The sequence below is a fragment of the Fundulus heteroclitus genome, chromosome 3 (assembly GCF_011125445.2).
Source record: "Fundulus heteroclitus isolate FHET01 chromosome 3, MU-UCD_Fhet_4.1, whole genome shotgun sequence".
Taxonomy (NCBI): Eukaryota; Metazoa; Chordata; class Actinopteri; order Cyprinodontiformes; family Fundulidae; genus Fundulus; species Fundulus heteroclitus.
In genome coordinates, this window is record NC_046363.1 from 13,166,348 (window position 1) to 13,188,684 (window position 22,337).

Genomic DNA, 22,337 nt, shown 5'->3' on the forward strand with positions numbered 1-22,337 from the left:
CGGGGTAAGTGAAGAGCAGCTGCAGCCTGAGGTCTCCTCTCCTCTCCTCTCCTCTCCTCTCCTCTCCTCTCCTCTCCTCTCCTCTCCTCTCCTCTCCTCTCCTCTCCTCTCCTCTCCTCTCCTCTCCTCTCCTCTAGGTGGAGACAGCGATCCACTGCATCGTCCGTTTATCTCATGGCTGCTTCCATCCATCAGTCAAGGGGGTTTGTGTATTTTGGCTCTGTGGCTCCACAGGGATGCACTGATTTACAGGGATCAGGCCTGAACCGAAATTAAACTAACCTGCTGTCTGAGAGATAAAACCACAGGGAAGAGGGTGTGAAATCATCTGTCCTTCAACTGACAAACTGGTAAGATGGGCTCTTCCATTCAGAACATTTTAGATTGTTCAATGTCAGTGGAAAACAAGCACAGGGATAATTAATTTTAGTAGTAAAATTCACTCTCCCACGCCCTGCGTCCAGCGTGGCTGCATCGTCGTCGTGCAGCCAGCAGGTAAGGGCAGGCGCAGGCCATCATGCTTCCGTCAACCTTAGATTGAACTAGTGTTTTATTGCCAATAAGTCCAGCACAGTGGCAGGCGCTTCCTTTAAGCAGTGTGAACCCGAGGTTAATGACAGTCATGTGGTCAGTGCTGCATGTTTGACCTGTTAACTATTTGTGACACACCAGGGTCTCATCTAGATTATTTCCCTAAGTGTGGCACAGTCAGAGTATTGCAAATCCTCCTCAATCAACTTCTTTTGTTCAGAAACTCCAGTTTGAAACATAGTCTGCTGTTTTTTTTCTTTCTTTTTTTTTTATATGCAAAGGTTTCTCTGCTTCAGGGTATTTTTTGCAGACAGTCTTTAATGCTTTGACTTTTTTTCAGCAGTGCAAAGTGTTGATAGATGTGGAAAAATTGACAGTCTGTCACATACGGCAAGGTGAGCCGCACTTACAAATCCTAAATTAGGCGCTTCCTGTCCCAGGGAGCTCCTGGGGCACAATTATTTCAATGCACTGAATATTAAGGGGCTCCAGAAAAGAGTCAGAGGTGCATTTAGATTCAGCGCTCGGCTCCTTATTGACCTGCCCGTCCACAGACTACGCACTGTGTCCCCGCGGCAGCTGGATTTATTACCTGTTTACCATCACACCAAGGTCACTCTCGCAGCGGCTCCTGGGTCAGATTTATGAGATTCCTGCAAGCATCATGAAAGGTTTTACACTAATGAGGTCTTATATTACACACCTTGTTTATTTCCTCTATCCCTTGTGATCATTTGGAAGTTGTTTTTTTTTTACTTTTTTCTTCTTGGTGTTTTTTTGCTGCTGATATTCCTGTGTCATCATCACACATCAAACCACGATACAACGATACCCTTCAATGTATTTGCTGGGATTAAATTAGACAGGCCAACAAAAAAAGGTGCAAAATTGTGACGATGAAGGGAAATGATTCACAGTCTTACTTTTTATTTACAGACAAAACTCTTAAAAGTATGGTGTGCATTTATACTGAGCTCCCTTTGTCAATCTGCCCACCTATGCTTGCAAAATAGCTCTAGCACGATCTGATTGGAAGGAGAGCATCTTTTAAAGGTTAATTTCACATTTTGCCACACATTCACTGCTGCAGCCAGGTCTGGGCCTTTCTCACAAGGCCTTTTTTATCTTGTCATTGTAGCTCTGACTGTTTAGAGTCGCTGCCCTGCTGGAAAGTGTGTGCTCATCTCAACGTCGCTGTGTTGCCCACCTACCCGCACCCTCAGATCCTCCTCTTCCGTTCACTTCACCGTTCCTCCTTCCCGCCTCAGCACCATGGGGAGCAGAGCTTTCTCCCTCTCTCTCTCTAAACTCTGGAACTCTCTCCCTCCATCACTCTCTATCAGTTCAAGTCTAAACTCAAAACCCACCTGTTCAAAAGTGGTTCGTCGTAACTTTTCTTGTTTCATCTTTATTGTTATTTTGCTGCTTGTTCTGTACAATGGCCTTGAGTGACCTGAAAGGCGCTTTCAAATGAAATGTATTATTATCATTGGTGTTTTACAAGTTGGCCAAAATGTTCAATTTTTGACCCTTGAGACCAAAGCAGCTTTCTCCACATATTTGCTGCATCCCCTGACTTGTGGGAATTTTAAATGCAACCTTTCATGGCTTCCTTCACCGCTCTTCCATAAGGGACACAACTAATAGTTGTCTTGTTACCAGATCCTTCCACATGAGCCATGGACCTCTGCAGCTCCTCCAGAGTTACTATGGGCCTCTTAGCTGTCCCCCTGGGTGAGCAACCATGTCTCAGTAGGTTCGCAGCTGCACCGTCCGTATGTTTTCCAGTCTTCAACGTTGGACTGAGCAGTGACGTGTGAGACGTTCTAAGCGCAGTCCCAGCTGAAGGAAAGCACCATGCCGCCGCCACCACCGTGTTTTACAGAGGGAATGTGCAGAGTAACTTTACGGCACGTCTCCGTGAGATGTTCAAGGTATGAGATATTGTTGTTTTATTACCTAATATCCCCACAGCGTTATCACTGACCTTCATGGTGTGTTCCCTGGTCTTCATCACGGTGTTCAATAAAGTTTTCTAACAAATCAAACGCCTTAGTTTTCAGAATTTTACTAACTAAACATTTATCCTTTTCCCTCCACGTAACAACTAGGCACTACTTATTTGTTTGATCTGTCACATAAAATCCTGATCATATACTCTGACGCTTCTGGTTGTCATGTGACACAATGTGAAGGTTTTAAGGCCCCTATGCTTCACTTCCGCAGTCTTTTCTCCTTCCAGTCACAAAGCAAAACGCCTAATGAGAAATAATTTAGTCGTCAGCTGGAAGGAAACCCAATGACCCTGATATTTGTGACCACTGACAGATCTCATTGTCTCCACTAAGTGGCAAGGCAACCGTTGACTGTTGTGTCGTTTAGCTGTGGCTCCCCTAACGCGACTTATAATTATCACTGCCTCAGTGACTCATAAATCTATAAATTCAATGTCATTAACTGTGTTCAGCAGCCTTTTGGTTGGTAGTATTATAAACGTGTGTGTGTGTAAACAGAAAATGGTCAGGTTACAATCATGCAAGGACATCACCAAGTGTGTGTGTGTGTGTGTGTGTGTGTGAGCAACATGATGGATACAGAGACACGCAGAAAGAAATGCCGGTGTCTGTCCCGCGAGGCGCTGCGTGCCATTTATCAGCACCGAGTTGACTCTATTTAGCTTGGCTTGTAATTAAACCTTTTCATGGCTAGAACTTTCCCACCGCTGTGAACCGTGCGAGGTGATTAAAGGCGGTTCGGTTTGTAGTCCGGTCCCACTGCTATTCTCCCTCATTGATCTCTTTCAGGCGGGCGAAAGCTGCTCACAGGAGGGCCCTTCACGGAATGAAACAGGATGCGTGCCGCGTCCCTCCATGACAGCAGCTATTACACCGTCGGGTATCGGATCTAAACATCTGCTGTGTACGTTTGTTTTCGTTGACGATGCCGCTTGTGTGATTAGCCCCGTCTTTGTCTCCTTTGGTTGATGCTTTTGGTTTGCAGAACACGACCATGCAGATACTGCCAATCTTTATCCTCGTGTCTGCCAGATCACACGGGTCATGTGTTTTTTTGGGTTTTTTTAAATGTTTCAGGTCATCAAAGAAAACATAAAATCAGACAGAGATAACCTGAGTAAATACAGAAGTCAGTTTTAAAAGAAACCCTCCAACTGGTTGGGGCCAACAACAGCCATGAAGTCCATATGCTGCAGCTAGCAACGACTCTTTTACGTGGCTGTGGAGGAGTTTTGGCAGAACTGTTTATCTCAGCTAGGGTTTCTAAGAATGTGTACGGTCATGGCATAACATCTAAATCAGCATCTGCTTTGACAAGGCCACTCTAAAACCCGGATTTAGCTTTAGGTCATTGTCCTGCGGCATAACCCAAGTGCTGAAGCTTACGGACATAATTTTCAGATAAAGAGCATACATTCATCAGTGACAACAACTCATCCATGTCCATTAAGAAAAACATGTAGCCCCAAACCATCACACTATTACTATGCTTGACCGCAGGTTTGCTGACTGTTGGTTTAATCCAAATCTGATGGGACACTTAACCTCCTAAAAGTTAAGCTTTTGTTTCACAAGTCCACAAATTGTTTGCCCCCAAGTCTTGGTGATCTTCCAGGTGTTTTGTGGCAAATGTCCGATGGATGTTGGCGCTCTTTATGTCAACCTTAACGGAGGCAAGTGAGGTCTGCAGTGCTAAAGATGTAGTTCTTCTGCGACCTACTGGGTGGGTCACTGATGTGGTCTTGGCGTGATATTGGTGCCCTGTCCACTCCTGGGAAGATTCACCACCACTGCTTCATGTTTTCTCCTCTTGTGAATAATTGTTCTTACTCGGGTTAAGTGGAATCCCAACGCATTAGAAATGGCATTGCAATGCTTTCCGGGTCATCTTTTTAAAATTATTTCTTTAGATTGACGCCTGGCGTGTTGCTTTTTGGGGGCTTTTAGCCTACTTCATGTTGTCAGACAGATTCTGTTCAAGTGATCCTACACGGCAGGCATTAATCGGGCCTAGATGTGGGTATTAAGGATTAAGGATTAAGGATTTAAAATAAAACGATGTCACAGTTAATTCATAAAGGTAATAACATTTTTAAATATGGCCAGGTAGGTTAGGAGATTTTTTTTTTCTATCTATTAATTAAGGAACTCATCATTTGAAAGCCACTTTGTGCTTCCTCTGGTTATCTTTCTCTGATATTAAAATTAGTTTGAGGAGCTGAAACTTTCAGGGTGAAAAAAAAAAAATCAGCTGAGGAAACCTGCAAGAGGTAAAATATTAATTCACAGTGCAATTTTTTGACATGAAGTCAGGACGAACAGTTTTAACTATTTATGATCTTCGGGGGCTATTTATAGCATAGCTCACGATACTACAGCTGCTTTACATCCACATACATAAAATACATATCACTCCACCATAAAACAACCCCCGCCTACATTTAGTTTCTCCTCAAGCTGTTGAAGCATAAATCCAACCCTGCCGCAGACAGCAAAGAGAAGAGAAAAGACCAGGAGATGAGTTTTTTTACACCACCTCCACCAGATGTCAAAACACTTCCCACACAGAGTTGCAGAGCTAACAAGTGATTTCAAGACAAATAGCAAAGGCTGATTGTGGTAATGCTCTAATATCGGATTCGATCAAGCAGCAGATGTCTTTTTATTGCAAGTCATTACTGCTGTCACGCTTATTAGCATATAAATGGTTTCTGGGCCTATGGAGACCCAAAAGTTGTTGCACATGTAATTGAACCTGATCTCTGCTCTGTGATTGAGATGTTCCAACACACACTTATGCATACATTATCGTGCGAGCACGCAAAGTGGTGAGCATTTCGCTTGCACACACACACACATGCACACACACACACATACACAAACTAAAGGTTGCATTTCTCTTAGCATTGTGGAGACACTGACACCGTTCTACATACCGAATCGACACCTCACCCAAACTTTAAATTGAGTTGCATTTGAAATCTACCTTTGGAATTACATCCATCAAGCGCTTTTATCCTCAAAACTTCTGTTGCTCATGTTTAGGAAAATTGATACGCCTTTAAAACGTTTGCCAAGATGAAAACACAAATATAGAGTGGGAAGAAAAGAAGGCGCATGAACAGCGAACGAGGAGATCCACTGTGGTAGATATATAAAAAAATACATTATATAATAAGCCATTAATAATACATGAATGATAACATCTTTATTTTACACCTTTCATATTAAATCTATTAATCCAGTCTTAAAGGGCTGCTCAAAAGATGCATCAAACACTAAATTATTAAAATCTTCATAGAATTACTGTGCATAAATACAAGTAGAGCTAAATACACATTTTGTTAGACATTGCACATCTCTTAGTACATGCCTGACATTTACCAGATTCCCTTGTTTATGCCTGTTTGTCACTTTACTTAGTGGGATTTTTGTGTTTCCCGGTTTGTATTTTGATGTTTATGGACTGTTGTATTGCTTCCTACCCTTGTTCATTCAGTAATAATAACCATTCAGCTCAAGTGCAAGCCATCAGATTTGGCAAAGTCTCCTGGATAGGTGTCAAGAAACATTTTTAGAAAGAACTGAGCTTCGAATTTAAGCCTGTTTCTTCACCTATTCTTATCTTAACTGTGCTTCAGAGGCTCAAATGGGATGTTTACACAGTATGCATGGTTCAGTGCTTCACAGACTTACCTTGAAAGAAGTATGGATGTGAAGAACCAATTGGTCATTACAGGTAAAACTCTTCTTTGCAGCTTTATGACTACTCTGGAGTCTAACATAAATACCATTCTCATTCATCCACAATGGCAGTAGTTGTGTAACCATTTATTTCTTTTTTTTTGCAGATGTCAGTTTTTTTACTATACACATAAAATTTTCCACCGAAACCAACATTAGAATAAGAACAAAAACAGGTTTGTGTGTTCATAAGCACATGGTCAAACAAGTATATGGACTAAAGATAATGTCCCTTTGGAGAATCCTGTATTCATGCCACAATGACCAGATTAACATCAATTCTTGCTTGGGTTCGGAGAGTTTGACTCCCATGTAACAACAGTAGCTAATGCATCTGCTTGTGAAAATGAAAAGCATCCAGCAAAGACTCACCAGAAAAAAAAAGAACTCTACAAAAGTATTCACACCTCTTAAACCTTTCCAAACATTGTAACCAAAACCTATACTGTATTGGAATTTATTGGAAGACTTGATAGCCGTCAACAAGGTAGAACACAACTGTGTTATTTAGATCAAAAGCATATCCAGATGTTAGAAATATATCTGACTGATAACCGCTGTTGAAAGATGCCCTCTGACCATCTTTCAACAGCAGTTATCAGAGCTTCAGCTATGTTGCAGGGAAAGGCCGGGCCCCAAATGTCTGTTTCTGCATTTGCAGAAATTATAACATACCTGACAAGTCTTCCAGGGCTGTGAATGCAGCATATGGTGGACCTATAGCCTCTTTTATTTCAAAAATGTTTTTGGAAAAATGTAGGTTTCCACTTAACACTACTCGTGCAATGCATTGCAGTGTTTGCTTGTAATGCAACAGATTTTCCATATGGCTAGAGTCAGGTTAATAACTAATTAGACAACAAACAAGAAAGTCTCGCAGTGAACCAATACCCTGAAACGTCAAAGAATGCCCCCCTGTGAACATGTTTCATAGTTGTAGGCAGAGGTGTGGTGGTCCCTGGTTCAGGACCCCACCCTGATAGACACGACCTTTTCCCGTGTGATGAGAATGACATGGATGTGCAGAATATTCGGTAATCTCTTTTTATGAGCAGTCGCGCTGCTTCGCGACACAGATATTTGTCACACGCCGCCTTCATTTCACTTTTCATCTTGACGTGCTCAGAAGTGATTTATGCATTTTAGCGTCAACACAGACGGATGGGGCTCCTCTCCAAGGCTTCCTCTGTGAGTCAGGGGGGAACCTTAAATTATCGCATCCAAGGCTGCGCTGAACATGAAAGAATAGGCGCACATACAAGCTGCTTTTTACACAGCGACGTGTGTGTGTGCGTGTGTGTGTGTGTGTGTGTGTGTGTGTGTGTGTGTGTGTGTGTGTGTGTGTGTGTGTGTGTGTATCTGTGCCAGCTCGCATGGGGATGGAATGTTAATAACCAGCCTGCGATGCGTTTGCAGTTTTTGACAAATAGTGAACTCAGAGCACATTTAGAGGGCGAACAAATAAATCTCCATTAGGCTTTTTAGCTGCTTGGCATGTCATCTTTGGATGAGAAAAAAAAAACTGTACTGACCTGGACGCCTCCAAATTAGATATTGGCATCGTGGCAAGTGTTACACAGTGGGAGCGCTGCTCTGGCTCAGTCACTCTGCTGCTCTAAATCTGGCCAGAGCTCATCACAGCAAACACAATGCAGCAGCAGGGGGATAGCATCTCCACAGTCTCATTAAGCGGCAGATAATGGTCGGACAAAAAGCAAACCTCCATGGTTTTTACCCGTTTCTCATTGTTCTGCTGTCTACTTATCTGTATTTGTTCATTTTTTGTGCTCATTTTTTTTTTTTATCTTGCTACAGCCCCCAAATATTATTTTCTGGTTCTACAATTCCAGTGCCATCAATAACAGAGCTTCAACTAAAAGTAACTAAACCAAGTCAGGAGTCGTGTTATCGGATAGAAGGGATGAAAGGAGATGCAAGGATAGGACGCCAATGTACAGGGGCAGGAAAGATGGAGAGCTCAGGTAGGGAGACTGAGATGGACGGAGGACAAACTAACAAAGACGGAGGTAGTGGGCCATCATTCGCCTCGGACTCTTTGATCAGTGGTCCGTGGATTACCGAAGGAGTCCAGATGGCTAACATGCAGCTCTCACAGACCACACATTCCCTGTTGCCCTTTACGAGCTTCCACAAAATCACTTGGCATTTCAGTCCGTAGCAGCTGAGAAACAACATCAAGGTGTGGTACATGCCAAAAAAAAAGAAAAAAAAAAAAAGAAAAGACAAAAGCGCCTCAGGTTGGCTGGATTTGTCTTGTTATTTGATACACAAGCAAATATTCAGACATGAGCTTTACCTTAATTACAGGGCTCGGGTGAAATGTTTGTTTGAGGATGCTTGAGGAGGATAAACGCGGGCTACATAGGAATAATCCTTGCTGGACGGTAAAAAGGAGCTCAGAGGAACTAAAGATGCATCAGAATTCAAGAGAAGATGCCGGAGTCTCAGAAATAATACACAGACTTGAGCCTACCCCTGAGTCTGAGAGGCGATCCACCCCTTAAATGATAATGGTGACTGTTCGATAAAAGAGTTTATAATAACTGATGTTTGGAGAAAAAAACTGCAATAAATATTTTCCACACCCACCTCACTCTTTGCAGGGTCACAGGCGGCCTTGTGCCTATCGCCAGTGGCCAATGAGAGAGAGGCAGGGTAAATCCCAGACAGGTCGTCAGTCCATCACAGAGAATGTTATGACATTACGATGTGTGAAAATAAGAATACAAATGATTCAGTTTCAATAACCCTTTGAGAAAGGGCTGAACAAACCTTGTAGCTCATCCAACACAATAACACAACCCCATTCACAATAAGTGACACAGAGCACAACGAGGTCACGAACAAACAACGGGAACAACTTAGGTCTGAATGAATGTGTTGCACGCTTAGTCGTTTATTTCAAGAGCTTCTTAATTCTGTTAATTGAGATTAATACGGCTCACAGCTAATGAAAAACAGAAGTTCAATTTATCAGAAAATTGGAATATTACATGAGACCAATTAAAAAGGATATTTAATAAAGAAATGCCAGCCCACGGAAATGCGCGTCGAGGCTCCGTTTCCGTCAATTACATCAGAGCGTGGCGTCAATGTGATCAGCCTGCAGCGTTGTCGGGATATTAACGAAGCCCAGGAGGTTTTAATTGCCTTCAGATCCTCTGCCTTGATGGGTCTGGTGTCTCTCATCTTCCTCTTGACAACACTCCGTCTATTCTCATTTCAGGTCCATGTCCTGCATATGTCCTGTGTGTGATAGTTCTTGAAGCACTGACTACAGTAGTCCATAACTTGTTTAAGGAGATAGCTACAAGTTTGACTCCTCCCGGCCAGTAGGTGGCACACTCGGACGCTCTCGTTCCAACCTTCAGTTGTACTGTTTGCCAGTCGGTTGCCAGGTCCTTTGGTTAGCATTAGCAAATATTTAACTTACTTCTCCAGATTTAAAGCGGCAACCTCCACGTGGCTTCTGAGCCCCTTCGCTTTCTTACATCGGCACCAACGCTCAAAACCTTGACCGATGTTCACCCTCGTTTTCCTTCTTTTTTGGTCCGTTTGAATCTGAGAAATGTAACGCAGAGAATAAACCATTTCTCAGCCTTACCACGCAGCTACTAGGATCTGGCAACGCCTGAGCTACGTGACTTCAACCTGCTATTCCTCATTGGTTCAGAATCCTTTCGTGTCGAAGTTGGCATCGTAACCAGAAGTAAATATGTCCTTTGACCCCGTCAATATCTATAAAACAATGATTTAGATACTATATTTTCATTTTTCAGACGAAAATCCTACTTTTATTCTACACCACTCTAGACATTCTGTGGTTGTATGATTTTTGAGTCATTAAGCATTTACATGAAAAAGTTGTAACTATGACCTTTAATCTCCCTCAAAGAAGTCTCTCAAGGCTGCTAGTGCACCTATTTCTGCCTCATATTTTCCTTCCACTCAACTTTCCTTTATTGTGCTTGTATACAGCACTCTGTGAACAGGCAGCTTCTTCAGCCATCACATTTTTTGTGGTCCACCCTCCTTGTGGAGAGTGTCAGACGGTGACTATCTGATGGGCGGTCAAATCAGAAATTTGAAATTTGATCTAATTCCCTTTGCTTATGCAGGCCATAACATACAATTCCTTATTAGAAGTATATTAGCTGCATCAAGATCAACAGGAAAAGAAAACAATTAGGATATATCGCTCTGTGTATAACTAATCTGTACATCAGGGGTTCCCAGGGAGGTTCGCGAGACACCACACGGGGGTCATGAGATGATCCAAATGACGATTCAAATTCCTGACTTCACAATGTCAGAGATATACTTGTTTTAATATAGAAAATTTATACCTTTAATTGTGGGATTTTTTCTCTCAAAAATGTACTGTCTTTTAAGTTTTCTGTGACCTTTCGACATCAGAGAACATATATGTTTAAAAAAAATGTATTTCTGAAATTAATTAAAAAAAAAATTTGTGGAAATGTACTCCTCTGTGGCCAATAATTAAGTTTCTTTATTCTACAATGGCCATTATACAATTTTTTTGGGGGAGAGAAATTACAAGAATAAAGCCATAATATTAGGTGCACAACAATAAATGACATTTTGAGAATAAATTCATAATATTATAATATTGTGAAAAGTTTGGGAACCCCTGCTATGCATTGTGTTTTATCTTTCACTCTTGAACTGAATCACCAGAGATTACAGTTTGTCGAGCAGGTCCTGGAAGTGTTTGGAAGTGAAAGAGTTTGGTGGCGAAGCCCCGCCCGCCTCGGACGTGACGGCGCCCAATGGGAAGGCACCGCGCGCCGCGGAGGAACGTCAGCTCGTGGGCACTGGTGGTGGTCACAGTAGTGGGACGGCCCAGCCGCGCTGAGCTTGGCTCGTCTCCTCCGCCTGCCTGCGCTCCCATTTACGAGCCACCACTTGAGCACTTTACATGACTGGGGGAGAGAAAGAGAAAAATCAAGGTAGATGTTAGTTTGACGCTTTCGTAGCAGAAGGCACGTTTTCACTTCCGGATAGACGCTACTTCTCTTGCTTTTAAGGAAGGAGACAGACTTGTTTCGCTGCCGTTGCTTCCAGCCGTCGCTAAGGGCTCTTTGATGCCAGCGCGTAGCTAACAGGCTAACTGGAACTGTTTTCACAAACAAGCTAGTTAGTTAGCTTGCTAGCGGGGCTAGCGAGCGTCGGCTGTGGAAATGTGTTGTGTCGGTGCTGCGCGGACCTAGCCGACTATAGAGGCAGCAGATGACCGCCGTAGACTCTCATATGTCGGATGTTTCAGAGCTCCTCCGCCGGCTCGCTCCGTGTTCCCCGGCGGAGCCCTGAGACTGTGTAGTGGGGACAATAGTTCCCCGGCTAAGGCAACAAGTCTAGCTTAGTCGTGCTGCTTTAACTCCAGTGTGCACTCGTGTGGTTAGTTCCTGTCTGGATCGGGGAGAAGCTGTAGTTTGTGGCAGAAATAAACCCCCATCCCGGCTCAGCAAAAGGCGGCGGCGCACAGGAGGAAAGTACAGCGCGACTTGCGATGCCCAGGTCCGAGTCCACCCGGCTGCCCGGCGGCTCGGGGGACGCTGCCGCCCCGTAATCCGCATCATCATCATCCCGACTTGGCGAGGAGACCGAGGTGGATGGACATTAAACAGTCGCCCACATGCGTTGGATCAGCTCCCGGACTCGTGAACGGCATCTGAAGCAGAGGGAGGGAGAGGGAAGCTCGCAGCCCTTGCAGCCCGGGGGAAGATGGCGGAGCGCTCCCGCAGGAGGCGGTGAGACCGAAACTTCGGAACTTCCCGGATTCGCAGCCTCGCACCTGCCCTCGGCTCGCTGGACACATGCAGGCCAAAAAGCGCTACCTGATCCTGTTCTCCGCCGGCGCCTGTCTCCTCCTGCTCTTCTGCTTCGGGGGGATCCAAGTCCCGCTGTCCGGACGGGGCGATGACCGCAGCCTGGCCGGCTACGGCCCCGGGGCGCGGTGGCGGCGCCTCCAGGGGTACCTGCAGCCCTTCAGCACCTGGAGGGAGGACCGGCCCGACGGTCTCGGCCATCACCTGTCCCCCCGGCAGAAGAGGGACGCCAGCTCGTCCCCGTACACCGGAAGGCGGTGCAGGATGGAGTCCTGCTTTGACTTCTCCCTGTGCCAGAGGAACGGCTTCAGGGTGTACGTGTACCCGCAGCAGAAGGGAGAAAAGATCTCCGAGAGCTACCAGAACATTTTGACCTCCATCGAAGGCTCCAGGTTTTACACCCCGGACCCCAGACAGGCCTGCCTGTTCGTCCTGAGCCTGGACACCCTGGACCGGGACCAGCTATCGCCTCAGTACGTGCACAACCTGAAGGCCAAGATCCAGAGCCTCGCCCTGTGGAACGACGGCAGGAACCACATCATCTTCAACCTGTACTCCGGCACCTGGCCGGACTACACCGAGGACCTGGGCTTCGACATCGGCCTGGCCATGTTGGCCAAGGCCAGCATCAGCACGGAGAACTTCAGGCCCAAGTTCGACGTTTCCATCCCCCTTTTCTCAAAAGACCACCCCAGGGCGGGGGGCGAGCGGGGCTACCTGAGACACAACACCATCCCCCCTTACAGGAAGTACGTGCTGGTGTTTAAGGGGAAGCGCTACCTGACCGGGATCGGCTCGGACACCAGGAATGCTCTGTACCACGTGCACAACTCGCAGGACGTGGTCCTCCTCACCACCTGCAAGCACGGCAAGGACTGGCAGAAGCACAAGGACGCCCGCTGCGACAGAGACAACGCCGAGTACGACAGGTGAGGACTTCCTTCCTTCCTCTCCGGGCCTTGACTTTCTATTTCCTCCACCTCTCAGTCTGTCTTGGTTGCTTTCAGAAAGAGAAACGCCTCTCACTTTGGTATTCAGCGCCCTGACTGTATGACTTGGGCTTTATTCATATATATTTGCTGATTTACTAGAGTGCCCGCAATTATTTTTCTGTTTCTCCTGGATTGCTTAGTACCGTTTTATGTAAGATTGCCTTTTGTTGTCATTGTTTTAAAGGAAAACACTCAGTTACCTGGAATGTCATAAAGATAAAGCACCACGAGGGTTATTATTGTATTTCCCAGTGTTTGCTCACCCGACTATGTTATGGACCTTTGGTGGTTTTAATGTCACCCACAAGAACCGCAACATTAAAGTCTTCAAGTCAACATGTTGGTCTGTGGACTCGGCCACATCATCGTCAGCATTTTCTGCATACATACTCTGGTCATTCCTTTTTATTGGTTTAAATTGATTTGTTGCTTGTCGGTTCTTGTGATGCGTGGGTATCTGCTTCATGTTTGTGTCGTACTGGCCAAACGTGACGCTACTGGCACGTAGAGTTTTCCGGTTTCCGGCCTCCCGTTAACGCCGTACTCCACGCCACCAAGCAGCGAAGGTGCCGCTCCCCCATCGTTTCCCAGCCTCGGCCCCCTTTCTGTGCTCAGACGCCACGGACGGACTGGCCTCGGCCATCCAGCGTCGGGCGGCGGGGCTCGTTTGACTCTGCCGTGTTTTTCCTGGCGGCCCCGCGGCGCCGGGTGTTTGATTGGGGGATCTTTGGGCTGGATTAGCTGGGACAAAGCGCTGGTGCCAGTAAGGGGAAGCCGTTCTGGCTCCCTGTTTGCTCAATCATTTCCCAGACAAACCCAAACGCATTAGCCAGGAATGCACTGGCCCCCCGAGCCAGTGTCCTGTGTGACCCCCGTCATGTTGGGGGGGGGGGGACAAAAAGAGACTGGCCTATCACTTCTTATGACTTTATGCTGATTCTAATGTCGTTTCCTTTCATCAGATCTTTAATGTTGGGTTGAAAGCTGCATGAATGTGAATACCCAACGTGCCGTTAGGGCTAAAATCTGTATCACCAGGGATTCTGGGGGAAACCCTGATGTCACCATATGTTGAGCAGCTCACTTCAATAAATGAGTCTCACATCTCTTGCTTCCTTTTCCACACTGGATGACTACAGACTGCACCGCCTCTTATAGGGACATCACCATAGCCTACCGTAACAGGGTTCTCAGTAGAGCTTTTCAGCGTAATCTACCGTTACGCTGAAAGTTGTCGATGATAAGCTGAATTTAGACCTTCACGTTCACGGTCCGTACGACACGGATGTTTGAGAGAAACATAGAGAAGTTAGCAAAGCTCTGGACCGTGCATCAGGGCAGCTATAAACCGTCCAAACCACATTAGCTAATGCTAGCTTTTATCAGCTTGACGTACAGCCCCCTTCGAGCTGCGCCAAGCGACGCTCCGCTGTGCCATTACATCCAGGGAAGTAGCGGAACGACACACCGGCACGCACACCAGCCTCCCGAGACATAAACGCACACAACACCCCGGCCGCCACGCTGAAAAGAAATACAGCCGAGGACCCCGTATTATCATGGAGTTTTGTTGTGATGTGAGTTGGAATGATCTCTGATTTTCCTCAATCGTTTTTAATCGTTTTGTCCCCACCCATGGATCCTATGTGGTCTCGAAAGTCTGAAATTTTATTTATTTATTTTTCAAGGCAGAAACTATGAGAAAATGAGAATTAAGTTGGAAAACAGAATTTCTAGGCTTCACCAACATTTCTGGAAAACAAAGTTTTTCCCAGTGATTTGTATGTAGCTTGCCACCTTTTTTAGTTTTGTTACTGTGGGGCGACAATAACCAGGAATTCAGACCAAATTATTGCAGTTCCACTTTATGTAGACCACAGTCGAATGATTTAAATTTGAAAAGGAAGGCATTACAACATACGTCCCCTTTAGGCAACAGTTGCTGATAATAGACAACAGTGAATTCTCACATTTAAGGAGCCCATTTGCCATCCCCTCTAAGGGCCCTAGCCGATCTCTCCATTTTGCTTGTATCTTGTGAACATTTTGAACTCTGCAGATGTGGCCATTGGACATTGCCAAGCTTTGTTTTTATGTACCTCTTTAGACCTTTGATTTCAGTGCTGGGATGAGTGGTTCTCTTGTTTGGTAACCAGGGTCTCCCCCACCGTATAACTCTTCTGTTATAGTGAATTAACTTACCTGCTATCCAGCAGGAAGCCTGCAGCCTCCACATTCTTTGTAAATCCCTGCTAACCTCCTGAATTGTCTCCACCTGGTAATACCAGCTGGGCCGATATAGACTATCGTGTTCTTACAGTTATTACTTCTTTTTCTTTTCTTGGTTACTTTCCCTTCCTTCTCACTGGGCAAAGAGTATAAACGGTCCTCCATTTCAACAGAAAATGGCAAATAGAATGATCTACGGTCGTCTTTGCTTGTTTTCTCCTCCTCCACAGACAGCATGTCTGCATATAGAAGACAGGTAAAAAATGCCTCCCAGAGGATGCACTGACACCTATGTAATATAAACTACTAATTCTAGGTTATGAGAACGCTTTCATTTATGATGTGATGTTATTAGACTTTACCAGAGTATGTATTTAGAAAAGCAATATTTTACTTTTGCTAATTAAACGGCAAATTAGTTACACACTGTCCCTTTTAAGATAAAAAAAATAGCAAAATTACTCATTTGTAAAGAATGCACCTTATTCCAGTCCAACCGCAGGCTCACATCCAGATGATCGGGCAGCGTATTCAAATATCCTCCTGTGCAGGAGGCATGCAGGGATGTTTATAAAGCAGAGCTTTTCCAAACGGGGTCAGTTCCATTAAATTTAGTGCCGTGAACATAATAACCTACCGACTGATGGATCCAACGGCGGAAAGAAAATCCAGCGACCTTCCTTCCTTGGTTGTCAAACAGAAGCTGATTAAAACAGCGCGTCAGAAACGTCAGGGGTTTCGTCATTCCTTCTCTGTTTATCAGGGCTGTACGGAGGCTAACTTTATATGAGATCTACTTGTTTTGGATTATAAACAAGGTCACACATTTGCACGCCTAAGAAACATAAACGGATCTGATGTTAGCCAGGCTTTCCAGACTGTATCTTTTATGCAGACTTCCTACTTAAGCTTAAATCTACTAAGAACCGTGCTCGCCACTTCTCCGCATCCCAACTCTCCTTTGCTCGCAGTATTGGAGTCCTACTTTATTAAGCGGAGCCCACGGCGGGGATTTGCGCCCTATTGCGGTACTCCCAGGTTTTCCGTGAGGCCTTTGGCTGCATCAGACTAGCAGTGGCCTGCCGGTCCAGTCTGGCATCTAACTGGGCGGAAGTAATCGTTCCTGTGCCTGGCTGTGGGCTTTTGTGCGACAAATCCCTCCTATCCTCTCACACTGCAAACAAGGAAGTTGTGACCGAGTCGGTGTAACCCCCCCCCCCCCCCTCGCCGTAATCACCATGCCACATTGGCTCAGTTTTCAATGGGGCACGCATATGTGAGGTATCCCCTAGTTCTCCGCGCTGCCTTGATGCTATCTGGGAATTAGTGTTTTTTTTCCCCTTTGCTGTTAATTTAAGTTTTCGTTGAAACTTAACAGCATCCTTCCCTCGCCTCCGTGTGTTTGCGCTGCGCCTCGCCGTGCGGGCCTGCAATGCTGCCAAAAGCTGCAGCATCACATTCAGTTGCCTCCGCCTCCGATTAAGAGGCGCCACCAGGTGCCGGAGCGGTCTAAAGACGAGGAAACAAAGTTGAAGCTGAGGAGAAAACGGACGAGCACGGGGGAGCAGACGCACGCAGAGGAGGCAAGATAAACGGAGGGGGGAGAGGAAAGGCAGAGGAGAGAGACGCACATGCCATCTATCCAGCCATAAGAGGTGAGCGCAATGGCTGGCTGGCTGCTGACGTTCGTCTGCTAGGTGTATTTATAGCCTTGGAGGATTTTAATCCTCAGTATTGGCCAAAGCCCCTGGCAGAGGGCTGCTAGCCAACCTGATGTGGGCTTTACAAGCGTGGAGGAAAATAATAATCCTTGGGGGGGAGGATGCTTGGTCTAAGTTCCTGCACATGAACTATATATCGCTGCCCCGTTAATCTTATCCATACTTCCAACACATTGGATCAGTCCCTCCATTGTTGAATGGGATCCTATTCTACTTATTGTAGGATAAATTGTCATTTCTTTGAGCTCCCGTTCCTACCTAAATATCTCCTCCATGGTCAGAAAGTATAGGCTCTTCAGATAAATACGTGTGTGAGACCCATTCAGTAATCGGTTCCATTTGTCCGCCGCCACTAAGATAGTTTTCCAACTCTCTGTTTGGCTAGTGGGTCTTACGCCGTCTTTAGCTGCTTTAGCTGCAAAATGACCACTTGGTCAAACGCTCATTAATTATGAGTCCGGTTGGGCCCTCCCAGCCACCGTCCTTTTATAGCCTGGGTTTGCTTGTAGTAAAGCCCAGCAGCTGGCCTTTCTATGCAGAGCTAAACGATGCAGCATGCAGAGAAGAAACCACAAAACCACGCCACACAGACCCGCCGTCCGTGTTGAGTAAACAGAACGATGCGCTGACCGGCCTCTGGGAGGGTCATTACTTCAGACCCTTATGTTTATAGATAGGTTGCACTTTTCCACTGTCCCCCTTTTTGAAATCTCTGTTAAATACGTTTTTGTTGCGCCGCAGGGTTGTTGGATGTCGGGAATGCAGGATCTGGTTTAAGGAAAAACGTCAAATATCAGTTAGTAGAGCTGGTACCATCGGTCTAATACCGGCTGTACAAACTAGGAAAAAAAGCATATGGATAAAATAGAAATCATATTGAGCGATATCGATAATTATCAACAAATTCAAAACACAGATTTTAAGTGCAGCCCTGGCCATTTTACGCTGTTGCCTAACAACCAATTTTTAAATCAATAACACACAAACACTGAATTCAAACTCAACCCTTTATTCAACCAACTTTTTACCAAAACTGCAATTATTTTAAAAACGAAAAGGAACATAATGCTGTCTGAACTCTAGAGGGGGCGGAGCTTGGTTCCTGGGTCTGCGTTGTGATTGGTTGGGAGGATGTAACGACTGTAATATTAACCTACATGGCTATAATGCCAAAAGGAAGGAAAACTGTCATTCTGTTGAACTTTTTATTGACCCTTTTTTAATATCGAGCGATATATATCGTTACTGAGTTATCGTCCAACCTTAGTACAAACTGCTGTGGGCTTAGTAATGGAGAGACATCAGTCTGTTTGGCAGCTGAAGCACACGGCTGGCCTGTGATGTACATGAAACCGAGATTAATTCACACAAGAGTCGGTCAACAGGCACACTTCCCCCGCTTTGTGACTTTTAGCTGTTTCCCTTGTGAGGGAAACGGACAAATGAGCGTTTGTCCATCTTTGCTAATCTTTCACAGCGGCTGAGCGTCTTTGTAACTGCGCTGGATGCAGTGCGCTGCACATCTTTGACTTCAGTGACATCGGAGAGTTGAGGGATTTGTTATTTACGTGAATAAAGTGGTGCTGGAGCGCGCTTTCAAAGGCAACTTTAATAAAACCTTTGGCGGTTCAGCGTTATCCTTTAAAAGAGAGACTTCCAGTGAAATGGCTTTCTGTCTTGTGTTCATGAAACCTGCTAGATTGTTGTTCTTTTGATCCCCCATCAGGCGCAGTGTCTCGGGGTGGGGGGGGGGGGGGGTGCAGCACACAGCAAGGAGAGGGCAGCGGCGACATTTCAAACAACAGGGAGCTCCAAGTATTCATTTGTTGCTGTATTCTGACCTTTGTGCACGACTACGGCTTTTTAAACCTATTTTAGTCGTCCCCACTGTAGCCTCCTACGTTTTTAAATGAGCTCCTTTCTATTCGGGGTGTTTGCCGTCTTCAGAACGGCCTGGTCCGTCTTTTTAACATGCGGCAGCTACAAGACGTCATATTTTCCAACTTTGCATCCAGGGAGAGCCGGGGGAGTGGAGGGGAGGGGGGGGGGGGGGGGGGCATAGGAAATGCACATGGCTGATACAGAGAGGGATCTGTGGATCCATCAGTGAGGTTCAAAGACAGCAGCCCTGCCAACATTTCTTAGAAATTAGCTATATGAGGTGGTGTCGGGGGGGGGGGGCAGTTTGGTTAAGGCAGGATTTCCATAACCGCTTCTTGCGTGATGCCGCAAAGCATCTTGGGTCCATGTCCATCTTGTGCTGGGCTATATGATGATGTGAACGATGGCATCGGCTCGTGTCTGGACAGCGTCCAGAAAAAGTCTTTTCCTGTCCCTGAGTAAGAGCTCAGAACGATGGTAGATTTATGATTATTTCATAGCGCTCTCCACCTTCATCATCCATAGTGCTGCGAGTGGAGCCTTTAAGGTCACAGATGTAGTTTAATGGGCCTGACTCATCAGTGAATCATTGACGTTGGGCTTAGCTGGGTCGTGTGCGTTGACGTGTCTCGTGAAGTGATACGTGCAGAACCAAAGGACGGCCCTAAAGCTGGAGGCCGCTCAGCGCCGGTCAGCCTGGATCCCTTCAGGCGCCGTGGAGCGGGGCCACAGATGCACGTCTTCATCTGCTGCTCTGATCGCTATTATTTTAGCTGTCTCTGTCAGAAGTACTTTGAAAACCGATCGTTATCACTGTGTCACACTACGTTATGCCTTTCAAACTATCCGGGCGGTCTGAAAAACAAGCAGCCTCTATGCTAGTTGATCTTGGCTCAGTAGTGGTTTTAAATTCTAATTTAACAGATAGGAAGGTAATCTCTGGTCCAAATGAGTGTTTGTTTCTTTTCATTTTGATGATTATGTTTGACAACTAATGTTATAATCATCAAAATTAAAATAAACTATTGAAATGTATCAGTCTGTGACCAGCACTTGTGTTTGAAAGGGGAGATTGTGTTCATCAGATCTCTGGACCAGACCTTTGTAAAATCTTTACAGAGTGTTGTTAGCATGTCTGTTGGCACAATAAACAGCCCAAAGCAGAAGCTGGTTGTTAGGATGGCCGTCGGCTCGGACTTTCAGCCTGCCAGCCGTGCTTTCTGAAGTGTTACCTGAACGAGAAGGACAGAGATGGAAAAAGATCTGATGGAGGGAGGAGCTGCAGCAACGCTTCAAATACTAGGAAACGACTTTATTAGCAGGCGGACAGGTCTCAGCGTGGTTCCTTCACCAGGGTCATTGTGGTGGGACGGTGATGCCGCTCCAGACGGCTGGGAAAAAATTGGGGCTCTCTGGGATTTTATAGGAACGATGGGACAAGACCTTTTTATATACAGTTATTTGTTTCTGTCTTTTGACTATTAAGCAGCACAACAAGCTTCTGAAGTTGCTAAAACAGTGCAGAACTAGAAAATGTTGAACTGTGCCAAATAGTGTTGTTTTTTTTTTAAGATACTTTGTTACTTGGCAGAACACACCCAACAAATAGACCCCCCCCCCCCCCCCCTTTCAATCTTGTATTTAGAAGAGCGTTGCCAACATGTTATCAGAGGAGCACAGATTTCTGCAGCTTCCTGCAGTTTGTGCACGTTGTGCTGGAAAGCTGCAGCGTGTTTTTCACTTTTATCTATCATCATCATCATCATCATCATCGGCGCAGCCACCACCCTGTAATCGCTTTCTGCCACTGAACCAGTCGGGAGCCCCTCTCCTCTGTGGTCTCTTAATTGCGCCGTAATAATCTTGTTTCTCCCTTGAGAGTTACAAGGCTGTGTTTACACTTCAATTTTTGGCAGCCAGACTTGGCAAAACACCGATTTACGCTTTCCGCAGCAAAACGACGCTCCTCTTCTGATTCCTTCTACGGGGCTTGCCAGAGCATTTTAAGCATCCCAGTCGTCTCTATGGGTTAGATGGGCTGCTCAATAGGTTCTGTTGTCTCTGTGTAATTAAATTAAAAAAACAATACTCATTATATTTAAACAGGTTGTTTTTGAGTTTTCTGTAGAAAAAGCGTGAGAATGGTTTTCTTAACAGATAAAAAGGGCCGTCCTGCTGTTGTTACTCTATAAACAGTGGCAAAGAGAGATGATGTTCTGTCAAAGCTGTATGCCTCTGTGGGGGTAAGTCTATACCCAAGTCTATACCGATGCCTTCTCTGTCACATGTTCTCACAACCAAAAATCACAAAATGTTAAATTTGTTCCCCCCTTCCCATCTCAAAAGAAGGCATCAGCTTTAAGCCCCTCCCAGCAATGATGGCTGTTGGCTCAGACGCAGCCCACAGGTTTGGCGCTGCATTGATGGCAGACTCCGCTGATAACACTCCATCTCCTGATCTGAGATGGGTCCGTCTCCCCGACAATCCCCTTTGTCATAGTTGCCTTTTCATTAAAGGAGGAAGACCATCTCTGTGGAGGCTGGCTGAATTGAGATTTTTAGATCAACGGACAAGAGAAAAAATTGATTAGAAGCCGTCCACACACCAGTACGTTTGGGTATGGCCATGGTTAGAAAATATAACGTTTCACTTCATTTAAAGGTTTTTTCTCTTGCTTGTCTCGTCTGATCACATTTCCAAATGTACATGATCTTTTCTTGATTATGTTTCCATATTCTGTGGATCTTCCCTTTATTCCGGGTCATTTCTGATCGTTCGTTTCTCCCGTCTCGTTTATTACGCGTGTATTACATTCCTGTTACAGCGTGGCTTCCCTCTGTCTTTGAATCCCAAAGTTTCCGTCATCTACAATCTACTCCCTTCATCTCCATGCACCATCTAAGCTCTAAGGAGCAGAGACACCCATGGGCCTGGACATATCTATATTTCAGAGGACTGGACATTCAGGGTTGCTGTTCACACATGGTGATCAGTGATGTTCAAAACAGCAGCCGAACGTTCTTAGCTGAGAGCAACCACTGCTGTTTATTAATCTCCCTAACTGGAGACGCCGATCACCTACAGACTGATCCAATGGCTTCTTCAATCACTGACTGATTTATTTATTTATTTTTTTACGATTTCATGCAGCGCTTTCAAAGATCGTCTACCAAATCTGTGTTAAATTTGCAGCCTTTTCACGTTTATCATTAGCATAAACACCGACTGACTAGCTGCACAATAACTCTGTGGACGGTTTGACCCGTACAGGGCCTTGATTAAGAGTTGTCCCTTTTCCCTTTGTTTTAGAGGGGGAGCTTAAAATGGACGGATATTTGAAGGCAGAGAATGAA

At 45.4% G+C, this 22,337-nt stretch overlaps 1 protein-coding gene across 1 annotated transcript in view; it reads left to right on the plus strand.

Annotated features, from left to right (window-relative positions):
- Window positions 1-10,981: 10,981 nt before the first annotated feature.
- The window catches only part of LOC105927737 (exostosin-1b), a 31,065-nt gene continuing 19,709 nt past the window's right edge, over window positions 10,982-22,337 (plus strand). The window contains exon 1 of the mRNA XM_012864653.3: window positions 10,982-13,089. Within this exon, the coding sequence (XP_012720107.2) occupies window positions 12,149-13,089 (941 nt within the window). The 5' untranslated portion in view covers window positions 10,982-12,148. The remainder of the gene's footprint in view (window positions 13,090-22,337) is intronic.